We start from the raw sequence: 14,457 nt of genomic DNA on the forward strand, positions 1-14,457 counted from the left end.
CTTTCAGTCGACCTATGAATTCTGTCTGCTGCTATTCTACCTATTGTTTGATAATTTCAATTGCACTGCCAATGGAAAAAAAGGTCTTCAAAATTAACTGTAATCTAAATTAAAGATTTCAAATTAAATTTTACTTGTGCATACTACTCCATTTCTACATATTTCTTCAACTAAATATAATTCTGGGGCCTCCCCTGGTGGCGCAGCGGTTGAGCGCTGGGCTGTGAAGCTGCCTGCAGGCTCTGCAGCGCCGGTTCGATCCCCAGCCACTGGCGAGGGTCCCACATGGCACAACAGACCTCTCCTGCCATGCCCGCTGCTCCCCTCAGCAGTGTATTTCATCACTCTGCCTGTTCTGTTCCTGGCTCTGGCTCTGGTGAATTCTCTCACCCTCCCGTGCTTCTGACTGTACCCAGTGCTTGTATAAATAAATAAATAAATCTTAAAAAATAAATAAATAAATATATATATATATATATATATATATATATATAATTCTGGTCATTCTGTTTACAGTTATGTTCAATTTTATATATTTTAAATGATAAAAATTGGCATATAAGTGTGACTTATCAATTTTTATAAAAAACTGCAATTGAGAAAAATAATTTGTGATAAAAAATTTATACAGTTTTAAGTTACATACTTTTACCTGAATATTATGAAAAAATTTCAGAAACAATAAAAGGTTGAAACAACTCTACTAAAGGTCCATGAGCCTACCACTTAAATTCTATGATGAACATTTTGTTTTATCACATACCTAACCATTTATTTTTTAAAAAGCTATTTGCTTTTAATAAAAAAAACTAATTCTGCTAGGGAGAAAATAACTTTTAAATTAAGTTTACCCTCTGAGGATAATTTGGGAGATCAATATGGAAGAACAGATCATCTTGCTAAAAACTGTCTTGCTCCAACTTGTAAGTTCCTTTGGTCTAGTTTTATACTATAGAGATCTTAAGACAAATCTACTTCCATTTTAATATGGCAACTCTTTGATTACAGGTTTCCTTCATTATCCAAAAGTAGAATATTCCTATTTTGGTATCATGTTTTTCAGAGTCCGGGAATGCTCAAAAATTTTTCCTAATAAATTAATGGTAAAAAATCTGTATTTTAAGACAGCTATCACATCTCCATGTCTTTCCTCTAGACTAAACATTCTCATTCTTTAAAATTTTGTAGGATTTAGAAGTATTACTCTGTAGGCTTTCTTTTACACATATTACTTTCTTACTTTATATTTATTTACTTCAAATATCTTGGGTCCGCCTCTTTCAAGTTGTAGTATATCAAATGCACTTTTTCGTATTACTTCAGTCCTCACTTTCAATTTTTAAATGATGCATTAAGTAAATAATAATTTAGTTCCTAGTTGAACATCCAGTCTCTAATTTTTTCACAACTATAAAATAATGCTACTAGGCATCATATAATGGCTGACTTACACTAGAATTCCTAAATGGTATTACTGAGTTAAAAAGGGCAAAACATTTTTAAGGCTCTTGTTACAGATTGCTCAAATGCCTTATGTAAGGGTTATATTAACTTACAATGTCACTGTAACATGAGAATATCACTTCCTCAGCGCTGTCATGAATATTAGTCAGTTAAAAAAACACTTTTATTTTGGTTCACTATAGATTTTTTCATTCTTTATAGGCAGGAGTCAGGACATGTATGTCAACCAGCATATCAATTGGCTCTTACAAATATCCCATTATGCGGGGTTAATTAAACTGGCAGGAAAAGCAAGTCTTTGAGCACAGTACCAATATGAATTCACATATACCCACCAATGAAAGGTATTTTCCCCAAATAAATGTTTTATTTTTTTAACAGGTAGAACACATAGTCCTTATATACCACCCCTCATCCCATTTTCCTTATTGTTAATATATATAACCATAGTATTGATACATTTATTGTGACTAAGGAACTAACACTGATACATTACTATTAACTAAATTACACACTTTGTTTCAATATTTTGCCCTGATGTTCTTTTCTTTAAATTCTAATTCCATCTGTGATGCACTATGCACTACATTTAGTTGTCTTATCTCCTTAAGCTCCCTTCTTGCCTGTAACAGTTCCCTGGATTACCAGACTGAGGTATTTTTGTACAATATCCCTCAAATTGAGTTTGTCTGATATCTACTATGATTAGACTCAGTTCTTAGTTCTTTATTTTTTGGTACTACAAGATATTCCAGGCTCATCTTATATATTCCCAGCCCCAGCCCTCGAATCAACCATTTCTCCAAGCTGCTATGATTCCTTTTATTAGATAATGGTGGAAAGAAGTAAAGAGTTTTCTGGAGGGAGATCACACAGGTAGTGTCTTCTGAACTGCATTATATGCAGAGTGCACATTAACAATGTATCAGTGATAATGTTAACCTAACCACTTGTTGAGTAAATGCTTGTCAAATCTTTTCACTTAAAGTTACTGTCCTATAGCCCCTCCCCCCACCCCAATCCACTACTCTTTGAAAATAAATCACTAAGCTCACACCCAAGGAGTAAGTTCTGTCTTCTTGGGGGGAGACGGGGAGGAAGATATGTATCATATATCACATATATATGACACGTGTGCATGCGTGTGTATGTATAAATATATATATAATTATTTGGAATTCTGTTTGGGGTATGTCTCTTACTTAACCAATCATCAGTATGGACTCATGGATATTTATCTTATACTTTAGGTTACAGTCCAGTGCCATGATTTTTTTTTTTTTTAACTAAAATTACCCCAGCTTTGGTGGTCAGGAACTCTTTCAGGTTGGTTCTGTGTTCCTTTGATAGCCCCATCATTTTGTGAGTTTTTTTTTTTTTTTTTTAATATTTCTTTACTTTCTGGTACTGTAAGATATTCCAGGCTCATCTTATACACTCCCAGCCCCAGTCCTAGAGTCAACCATTTCTCCAAGGTGCTATGATTCCTTTTATTAGAGAATGGTGGACAGAAAGATATTTGGGTATGTGATGTACTATTTGTTATGGAGTGTCACTGATTCTAGGTCCTCTCTGCAGCTAGCTAGGAAACGTGACTTTAATGATTAAATGACTAACAAAATTAAAAAAATTAATTTTTTGAATACTATCAAAACAGAAAACAGACTATATTTATGAGTGATTTTCTATTTTGTGAAATACCTTTTTGATATTTGTACACCTATCTTCCAAGTTCTTTGTTTATTCCCTTATGACAAGTTTACAATAAGGCTGATGATCATTTAGTTTCCATAATTTCAGTGATTATTTTTTCTTGGCTTGTTCTATGTCATTATTACTAGTTTACACAGCCATCTCAAGTTTCTTTTAAGGACTTTAAGATATAATTTTCTGACGCTTTACACTCTCATAATCTAAAAATGTTCTGTCACTCTTACCAAGCAAAGAAACAAAAATGGCAGTGGTGGTGATGCTACCCAAGAAAGGAAAGTTTCCTGTTGTTTAAAAACCACAAACATTGTCATAAATTTTCTAAATACTAACAGAACTTTGGCTTTTAAGAATACCTGCAAGAGCCTTTGCACTATACAACAATGGGCATATTGTGGTGACCTTAAGAACAAAACAAAAAGTAAAACCTTGGAACAGTAACAAATGGTTTGTTGAATTCTGAGTATTTGACTTACAAGTCCTGACTCTAGGATAATTGTGAGCCAAAAGAAACCTCTCCACCCAGTTTTCCATATTCTGTAGGACCCAGCTGTGCGCCAGTTTGTTTCGGGGTGTCTGCACTGCCAACCAATCCAGACACTGAGAAGGATTGTATTCAATCACCTACAAACAAAATGACAGAAACAGAATATAACACCAACTGAATGAGCAGTACTCTACTTACTTTTGATATATGCCATTAATTGTTTAAAAGATAGAACAGATTTTTGAAAACAAGAGCCTAAAATAAGTTCTACTCATGCTTTTTTGCCATTTTAAAAGTTACTTATTGCTCCAACAGGATATGTTCAGTAAAAGCTACCATTAGTTTATAAAATAAAATTAAAACAATCAAGGTCTCTAATAGGATAAATATGAGAACCCAATGACTTTTAGATCTTGGTAAGCTTATATAAATTTATTTAAAAGTGCTTTTAATTCTTTAAAGTTTCTCATTTTTACTTTTCTTATTGCATGCCTAATGTGTTCCTGTAAATGAAAATGAAAAGTGGTTCACTGCACTGCTGTGGACATTTTTTCCAAGAGAAAAGGGATTCAAAGAAATCTGGAATAGGTATTAGAAAACTATGGCTCACTGAGTGATTCCAATTGAGACTATATGGCCTACAAAGCCTAAAACATTTACTATTTGGCTCATTACAAAAAAGTTTGCTCATCCCCGGTCTAGTGAGTATGGTTTTCCAAAGCTCACTAATGAGAAATTTTGTGACCTCAGCAATTCTGGAAGAAGTAGGTAGTACTTCCTCTCCCATGTCTATCAACTGCTGAAACAACTGGGCTTATAATTGTAGGACTTATACTGCTTTATGTAATCTTTTATTGAGGGTAGGGGAATAAAAAACTGTAATTGACTGAAGGCTTTTAATGACTCTGTAAGAAAGTCTTTAAACATCTTAGCAACTGACCAAGAACTCTTTCTTACCCCAAACTTTCTGTCTGAAATATCTCTTCTCCTTTTAACCTTTGATTTACTGAAGTCATTTTGGGGTAACTAATAAATTGTTATTTAAAATGGTACTCACTGATTGTATAATAAAGATAAAATACTTAGATAAGCAAGTACTGACACACCAGCTACACCACCTACCTCCCATATCCTCTGTAGAATGTAAGATGCAAAGGGAGGCATTCCTGGAGGCCCACCAGCAAACTCCATTAGCATAGTCAACAATTTAAAGAAAGGATTGGCTGCCTGTAAGACACATACATGACTGTGTATTTAGATTTAAACCCACCTCTTTCAGCTGAAAAGAAACACACAGAACTCTTCTATACATCACATTTAAATCCATTGTGTTAGATTAGCTGAGCTCAGTACCATATCGCAAATGAACTCAGTACCACATTGCAACTAACATAAAGCAGCAGGATCAGCAGCGGGACTAGGTCAACCGCACTGGAGTCAAATGTAACAATACGTCATTTTTTGGGACATCAATATTAAAAGTATAATAAAAAATATTACTAATGAAACTAACATGTTAACCAAAAATTTAGACTAAAAGTTTCCTATAGCAACTTTTTATCTGAAGTATAATTTATATTAATATATGACAAGGAATATTAAAACAGATGCAACATTTCCATTTACAAAAAATATATTCTTTTTCTTACATATTTAGCCACCTATAAAGTGCTTAGGTCAGTCTAATTTTACTTATGCACAATTAGGAAATGTGTATCAAATTAATCAATTTCAAAATTTAGTATTTAGTGGCACCCTAATATGTTGAACTTGTATATAAATGTATATTCAATTGGGAAAATTACATTTGTGATAACAGACATGAAGAGGTAATTCCATTTATCCAAATTACATTCTCAAGAAGAGGTTACTGTGATGTGGAGAATTCTTGAACTTTTCCCCCAGGAATAATAAGAAAGGATCATTTGAAAGAAATGTCAGTGTAGTTTTAAAAACATGAATTAACAATTGTCTACATACCTCTGGAGTCAATTTTGCTATTGATGTGAAAAGCATAGATACAATCTAAAAAAGAAAAATGGGAATTTCAGAATTTAAAAAAAAAAAAAAAAAAACCAAAAAACTTTAAGACAGCTTCTCAGCACTTACATGTTCTGCAAGTCGATTATTGTATCGACATAGGCTGAAAATCAGATTACATGTTTGTCTTATATTGATGCCATCACGAATATGTTGAAATAAGAAGGGAAATCCCTGTTAAAAGCAAAGTTGCTTATTTAAGAGCTGTTACATTATTCTGTAATGATAAAATTGTCTAGTATAGAAAAGGTATTACCTTTCCTCCTGTTAATGCTGCCATGTCAGTCTGTGATAATGTCAAATGCCTGAAAGAAAACATTATTGGAAATAAGTTCTTCTATCTGCACTACTTTATACCTTATTTGCATCATGATATGCATGCCAATTGCAGGTTCAGTTACAACCATACCAAAGTCACCATTATAAAATGACTTGAACTTTCTACTACCTGAACTTGCTTACTAAACATCTTTTGGACAAATTTTTCAAATTCCAAAATTGGTTCATAAGTGTCCAAATTTACTTTATTTCCATTTAATTAACTCCATATTTTGGTATTACAATAGGTTGGCTGAGTTTTTTTTTTTTTTTTTCATAAAAGCCTTCAAAATAAGACATACTTCTAAGAAGTGCAAAAGATTTTCACTTTAGTTTAAAATTATTGCTTATTTCTTTAACTTGTTATATAAAATTACACATATATAAGAGTAGTGTAGTATCTCACTGCTCAGCTCCAATTTACCAGTCATGCCCAGTCTTGTTTCATTTGCACCAACTCTTTTATTCATTCAATATGAATTATTCTGAAGTAATTCTAAATATTTTACATCTTAATCCATGTATCTCAGTATCTCTAATAAATTTCAAAAAGAGAACCACATTACTATTAAATGAATAATTCCTTATTATCTAACAACACCAGTGTACACAAATTTCAAGTTGCTAAAAAAAAAAATTTTATAGTTGATTTGTTTGAATCAGAATCCAAAGAAAGTCTTGTTACAACTGGAATCTCTCACAGACTACTGTTTTTAATCTTGCAACTTATCTGTTGAAGAAAATAGGTGATTTATTCTGTAAATTTTTCCAATTTGCTAAGTGTGGTTATGGTGTTTTAATATGTTTCTCCGTCCCTGTATTTCCTATAAACAGGTAGGTAGATCTAGAGACTCGAGCAGATGTAGGTGTGACTAGTTTATAGCTGGAGATGTGGACTTTCATCAGGAAGCAGAGGAAGCACTCTGTTTTTGTAATGCTTTCAGTCAATTATGATCATTTCCTAGACCCATTATTTCATCTGGTATGTAAAATGTTGATATTCTCATCCCAGCATTCATTGCTCATTTATTAGCTCAAATACCTTTATGAAGACAAAATTCTTCTCAATTACCATGTGGTTACATGAGGTGCAATCCCTATAGTAAGATATCTGTTTGGTATTTTACCTTTCTAAGTTTCCAAATATATCAATTTGTTTTCCTAATATATTCCAAAGGCCGCCAATAAAATTTATTTTTACGGAATCATTATAAACTCATGGTTTTAAACATCCATGATGAGTTTAGTCCACCTGAGGTTGTCCCATCTATACCCAGTAGAAATCTCCTTAAATTGACTACTGAGTCCTTTGAAGATGACCTCAGTCTTTGATAGCCCTTGTTTTTCAAAATGACAAAACATTCTAGGTTTCTCATTAATTTCTTGTGCAAGACCGGGAATTGCCATTTCCACAAGGAAACCTGATTATTTTTTCAGTGGGAAATGACTATCTAAAAACTACCATCTACTAAGGCCAGACATTAATTTAGGGTTGGACAGGGTTTCTGAGTGTTTTCAGAAAATGGAGAGCATGTGGTAATTTTTTGTTTGCTTAAGACAAAATACACTATAAACTCCAGTATTTCCAAGTTCAAATGTAGCTTTAAAGAAGCTATGTAAAACCCTGCCATTTTATTTTTGTTTTGTTGAATATCTTAGTTCTAATGACATCGACAATTACTTTTTTGCTTTAGTCCATAATATCATTTCAGAATAGTAATTACATTTATACTAACAATGATTACTAAAATAGTTTACGATAATTTTCTAATTCTTTCATGCACGCATATCACACTAGAAATTTACAATTAATGTGTTTTAAAGTCACTTGAATTCATTTCTCCCCAGTGGCTAAGCCACCAGTTCAATATATAGTTAGGCACATTTAGCATGCTACTAATTTATAAATACATAAAATATTTACATGATTCCAACGTTAAATCTACAAAACATGTATATTCATGGAGTAGAGCGTTCATTCCTATTCTCTCCCAACTTGTTTCTTGCTCCTCCAATCATAAGCAACTTTTTTCTTAAGTTTGTGATAGTCTTCGGGCCTCCCCGAAGTGGGTTGAGAGCTGTGCTGTGAAGCTGTCCGCAGCCTCTGCAGCATGAGTTCGATCCCCGGGCGGCCAGGGAGCAAGTCACATGGTGCGGCAGACCTCTCCTGCCTCGCCCGCTGCCCCCCTCAGCAGTGTCTTTGATCCGTCTGCCTCTTCTGCTTCCCCCCTCTCTGGTGAATTCTCTCACCCTCCCGCACCTCTGACTTGTATCCCAATTCTTGTATAAATAAATAAATCTTTAAAAAAATAAAATAAATTAAAAAGTTTGTGATAATCTTCAATTAAAAATGATACAATTCTTGATATTTATACTTATGATATACAAAATGGTGTTAACACTAAATTAGTGAATACTGAATAACTGCTCGTAGGGAAATACACAATTAGGTAGGTTCCTGTGAGTCTCTGGGAATACCACTTGTCAACTGAACAACATGTTACCTACCTTGTTTTATGTGTGTTTCTATTTAAGGATACCTAAATTAATACACATTTGATTCATTAGCACTGAACTCACAGTGAACAGCACTATGCTCATACCTGAATGAGTTCATTTTTAACACATGTGTTTTTTCTCTAAAGCATTCTTGAGTTTAGGAACACTCAACACTAGACACCACATTTGACAACAATTTTTAAACAGCCAGGTCACCAATAAAAAATATAAATGTGGAAAACATATACTAGGAAAGACATTTGTTTACAACAAAAGAATTGGAACAAAAAAGCATGTTTGAATCATGTTTGGACCTCAGATGGGAAAACGTGTTGGGCAACTCAATTTTTTTCCCAGTCTTCACATACACATTCTGCAGTTCATAAAATGACTATAACTGCTCTATTATACTGATTTTGGGATTACAGATAAATTTTAGCAACCAGTCAAATATGTAAATCAAGATCCATGAGTAGTGAAGATTGGCTGTATATTCATACACACAAATCTCCCTCTCTTGCACTTTCCCTTTCTTAAAAAGTAGCATACTACATACATTTTTCTCTTTTTTCACTTAGTAATAGTTATCTTAATGGTTTCTCCATGATGTAAAGCTACAGCCCATAGTTTCCCCTTTGAAGCTAGAGGGTATTTTATTCTGCAGATGTTCTGTTTTTTTCAAGTACTCCCCCCCCCACCAGGTTGACATTTCTAGTGTTTTGACATTACAAACACTTCTTCAATAAATGCACTGCATGTACATATGACTAAATTTTGGAGACAGATTTCCAGAAGTGGGGTTTTTCGGTTAAAGGATGAATGCACATATTATTTTGCTACTGATTTTACTGAATAGTTCTTCAATGTATATTTCTAACATGACTCAGGAGCAAAAAGTTTTGGTACAAAGGATTGAAATACTTATGCCACAGAGCTGATAAACAGTGGTGTTATTTAAAAGAAACAACAAAATCTACTGAGTTAAGAATAGCAAAACAATTATGTAACAGGAAGAAAATCAAATATGCTTTAAGCATTTTGAATGTTGAGACTTTTCACCTTTCTGAGCGAGACTGTTCAACCAAAAGAGCAACTAAAGCTATCATCTTTTCAAGGGCAGCTGGCCTGTACTTTTCCTCTGCCAGAGAAAGAATATCTTCTTCCTCCTCCTCTTCTTCTCCTTCTTCCTCTGACAATACTTCAACTTGAGGCTAGAGAAGAACAAAATTTTAATATATTGGTTTTCACGTTATTAAGTTAATATCTTTACTGATTTATGTAGTTATTCAGGGTACGTGATGGAAGAAACATACATCAAGATCAATCTTTAAAAGTCACGACAGGGGCCTTTCTAGTGGCACAGGGTTAAAGTCTCAGTGCTATCAAGCTATCACCAGCCACTATAGCATGGAGTTCAATCCCCGGGCAGGGAGCTGACCTACATGGTGCAGCAGACCAATGCTGTCTATCTGGCTGCTCCCCTCAGGAGTGTATTTCAGTAGCCCTGCCTGTCCTGCTCCTCACTCCGACTCTGGTGAATCCTTTCAGCCCCCACACCTCTGGCCTACACCCTAAAGCTTCAAAAAAAAAGTCATGACAATTTCAGACTTACCAGGCAGAAATGTAAAGAACAATGATTCTCAATACTCGGCCTATTCATTTACCTTACCTAAAGTGATATACCCTTTAATATTTTTTTTTCTAGTAGAAAAGCCTCATGGAAGACAAATTAGGATAGAGATTTATGTGAATATGATTAAACGGTATTTGCTATATAATAAAAATGCCAGTTACACTAACTCAGGAATCCTTATTCACAGTTTTCAGATAATCCAAGTAAGTATGTATTTCAAAGATAAATTCAGTTAGGCTTTGAAATTCAAGAGACTGAAAACACTTTATGATTTAACAAACCAAACAAAAGCAGTTTAAGCCAGTGACCACACATAATGGAATCAGATAATTTACAGTCCATGTTCTGAGAGACATTATATAGCATAGTGTTTAACAGTTTAGCTCAGGAGTGTGACCAAGGAGCAAAAAGCACAACTCATTGTGTTATAAAACAAGTTAACTTCTCTATGCTTTAAGTACTTCATCTGTAAGATGGAGACAACAATAGTACTTACATCTTGGGGTTGTTAAAGAAATTTAATTTAAGGGGGCCTTCCTGGTGGTTAAGCCTTAGCACTATCACTCTGACAGCCTGAATCAGATCCCTGTCCAGAGAGCTAACCCACATGGCACAGCAGACCTCTCCTGTCTTACCCACTGTTCCCCTTAGCAGTGTATTTTAGTAGATCTGCCTGTTCTGCTCTCCATTGTCTCTGGTGAATCCTCACACCCCTCAAACCTCTGGCCTACACCCCAGTTCTTCCATGCATAAATAAATAAATCTTTAAAAAAATTAATTCAAATAGACATGATATAAAGTGTGGTCATTATAAACAAAAAAAATTCATGCACTACTTCAACATTATTAGTAGAGCAGCTATTTACATTTTTTGAAAACTCTGAAAAACCTAACGGCAGAGGCCTTTGAAAAATATAGCCAACAAAGAAATTCACCAAAATAGCAGACTATTAATTGATAGGACTCCAAAGTAGGTAGTGGTCATTTTGTCTAAATTTATTTGTTTTATTGTAGAGCCTTACCAGTGAAATATCTCTATCTAAAAAAATAAATAAATAAAAATTCTACCAAACTTAGACCCTGAGATATCCTTAAAAATATCCAATATCAGGGCTACAAGGGACTTGAAAAATGACTTCTAAATTCCTGACAGGATACAGGATTATACTCACATTTTCAGGTCCTTTGGTTCCCATGTAAAAATGTACCATTGTAGATATGGCTTGCAATGAAAGCAAAAACTGGCTCTAAAAATAAAAATTTTGATTTAAAATGTAAAATAAAAACCAACTTTGAAATCTGAAAATAGATACATTTTGCCAGAAATAAATTAGAGTTTTACCTCTTCTTCACCCATTTTGGCGAATTCATAAAGGAAGGCAAAATACTCTGTAAGATGTTTACTGTGAGGTTTCACACCATGTTCCATAATTAATAACAAAGTTCTCACAAATCGAGTGACACATGAACGACCACCAATATCTTCTACTGAGGCATCCATATCATCCGAACTGAAATATATTTATGTTAAGAGAAAATATGAAGTTTAGGGAGAGTCTGGGAGCAGAGTTAATATATAAATAATTGTATCCCAATTATTGTGAATGGAAACACAAAATTATTTATAAAGGATTGTGAAGATGCACTTTTAAAATAAAAGCTTTCCTTCTTTCACTACAGATTAAACAGAAGACCCTAAATATTTCAGTGTAAGTCTTAAAAAATACTTTATAGACCGGTCATCAAAAAGCTTAAAAATAAAATGTATGAAAGATAGTTCTTACCCATCTTCCATTCCTGGCTGTAGGTAGAGATGAGCATGCACAGGTCTTAGTCTCTGAATCACATGGATGCACAAACGCTGAAACATCTAATATAAATGAAAAAAAATCTCAATTACAGATGGAATATGTAATACAAGTCAGGCTGAGAAATAACATTTGGTTTTAGAATAAGGGAAAAAAACAACAAACTATAGGTTTTGGTCACAGAGATTACTAAAAGCAAAGTTTCACAAAATCCTTTTAAGAATGGAGAGAAAGAGAAAAAGTAGCATCCATCTCTTTCAGAAGAGTGAGCACTACAGCTGTTTATTATGCAAATGACTAATAAGCAGAAGAAAAGATCTTCCATGTTATTAATTTTTAGGGAAATGCAAACCAAAACTGTAACAAGATACTACGTTACATCCACTAGAATGGCTAACATAAAAAAGACAATAATGAATGTTGAGGAGAAGATGTAGTGAAGTTAGAACTTCCCAACGCTTCTAGTCGGAATGTAAACTGTTCAGACACTATGAAAAAGAGTTTGGTAGTTCCTAGAAGTGTTAAATATAGAGAGACTGCATGACTAAGCAAGTCTACTTCCAGGCATGTATTTTTAAAAATGGAAAACTTGTGTCCACACAAATGTTTGCATACAAGTGTATACCAGAACCTTATTCAATAGCCCAAAATGGAAACATGTCAAATATTCATAAACTGCTCAATAAGCCAAACGCAGTTTACCCATATAAATGGAATATGGAAGTATAATGTAAAGTGTATACCAGAACCTTATTCAAAATAGCCCAAAATGGAAACATGTCAAATATTCATAAACTGCTCAATAAGCCAAACGCAATTTACCCATATAAATGGAATATGGAAGTATAGATGTAAACTATAACTGGATAAACCTTGAAATTATTTTTAAACCAAATAAGTCATTCACAAAAAAACTTTGAAATTATTTTTAAACCAAAGAAATCATTCACAAAAAAACCTTGAAATTATTTTTAAAACAAAGAAGTCATTCAAAAAAAAACCTCATCCTGTATGATTTCATTTATATGAAATGGTCAGAAGAGGCAAATCCATAGAGACAAAAAACAGATTAATGGTTGCTAGGGGCTGGAGAAAAGGGACAGGATATAATGGAGTGACTGCAAAAAGTGTTTCCTTCTGATATACTATAAAATTAGACAGACGACATAAGCATAAGTTTGGGAATATACTAAAAACCACTAAATTTTACAAATTTAAAGGTTATGGTAATTTTTATGGCCTAAGTATTATATCTCAATAACTATGAAATAATATACTTCACAATAAATGTTTATTTTCCATCATGAGTGAATATGAAGAGATGTAATTTTTTCAATGATTTAAAGAAAACAAATTGATTTATGAGACAGGTTAGAATTGTCACAATAATGAATTATATACTATTTATTTAACTTTTAAAGTCATTACAGTATATTATGATAGTTAGACTATCTATACATCTGAAAAAGAATCAGAACAACTCATAAAGAAGCCAGAGTAGAAGCTGAGGAAACAGGCTGTTATGATGATCTTCCTCTAACCAGGAATTGTGCGGGATTTTTAATCACTTGATTGGAAAGATAGTGGATTTGCTAAAAGAGGCTGGTGAACATAGTAAAGTAATTTTTATTGACAAGAGAGCTAATGAAAACAGTAAAATGACTTTCATGGTAAGAGATCAATATTTTGAAACTACTTTTGATGTTGGATTAAAAAAACATCCATAGGCAAATTAAGAATAATTAGCTTGAAAGTCACTCCTTTTTCAAATAAATTTTTTCTTACCTGTCTCACGATTTGATTAGGGCATTTAATTAATATCTGCATTGGCCACCAGTCATCATCAGCCATGCGATCCAAAAACCACTGTAAGAAAATTCAACCTAAACTTAATGGGCTAAAAATCATACAAGTATTTTGTTTTCAGCAGATGCAGTTTTTTCAATTGTTAGAAAAGTCCAAAATTTAAAGTGCCTAGAATCATAGTGTCACCTCCTTATACAATTTCATGTATGCCCCTATGTAGGTCACAACCTGCATGATGGCAACCTACAGTCCTAATCATACATAAATGGAAAACCATTTTCCTCTTAGGTTTCATAAAGATCACAGACTGCAGAATCTTTTCCTCCTGTTAAGATATGATCTGAATATGATTCATTTTCTTCCTGTATGTTTTCTTGGTAACAACAACAACAAAAAAAGCACTCAAAAGAAATGTTAAGATAATATCCCACTAATTTCAAAATATCTATTAATCGCTATTTAACTTCTCTACTAAATTGCACTACTGATTCATCCATACTCTGAATTACTGACAACTGTAGAGAATATTTAAATACTCCCCAAGGAAGTTCCAAACACTATAAAATTTTAGTGAAAAAACTAAAGTGACAATTAAAAAAAAAACAAAAACAACTAATCAACCCTTCTGGATCTATCAAACAAAGCACAAAAAAATTGTGAAGCGGAACAGAGGAGCATGTTAACACCAGGAA

The 14,457-nt window shown here is 33.4% G+C and overlaps 1 protein-coding gene across 1 annotated transcript in view; it reads right to left on the reverse strand.

The window, feature by feature from the left end:
* Positions 1-14,457, reverse strand: part of USP34 (ubiquitin specific peptidase 34) — a 229,928-nt gene that overhangs the window by 24,403 nt on the left and 191,068 nt on the right. The window contains 10 exon segments of the mRNA XM_037527455.2: positions 3,651-3,798; positions 4,784-4,888; positions 5,642-5,686; positions 5,771-5,875; positions 5,958-6,006; positions 9,578-9,729; positions 11,324-11,398; positions 11,494-11,662; positions 11,936-12,021; positions 13,745-13,825. Of these exon segments, the coding sequence (XP_037383352.1) occupies positions 3,651-3,798; positions 4,784-4,888; positions 5,642-5,686; positions 5,771-5,875; positions 5,958-6,006; positions 9,578-9,729; positions 11,324-11,398; positions 11,494-11,662; positions 11,936-12,021; positions 13,745-13,825 (1,015 nt within the window).

Source organism: Talpa occidentalis, unplaced genomic scaffold, assembly GCF_014898055.3.
Source record: "Talpa occidentalis isolate TD23 unplaced genomic scaffold, MPIMG_talOcc4v2.1 talOcc4.5, whole genome shotgun sequence".
NCBI lineage: Eukaryota > Metazoa > Chordata > Mammalia > Eulipotyphla > Talpidae > Talpa > Talpa occidentalis.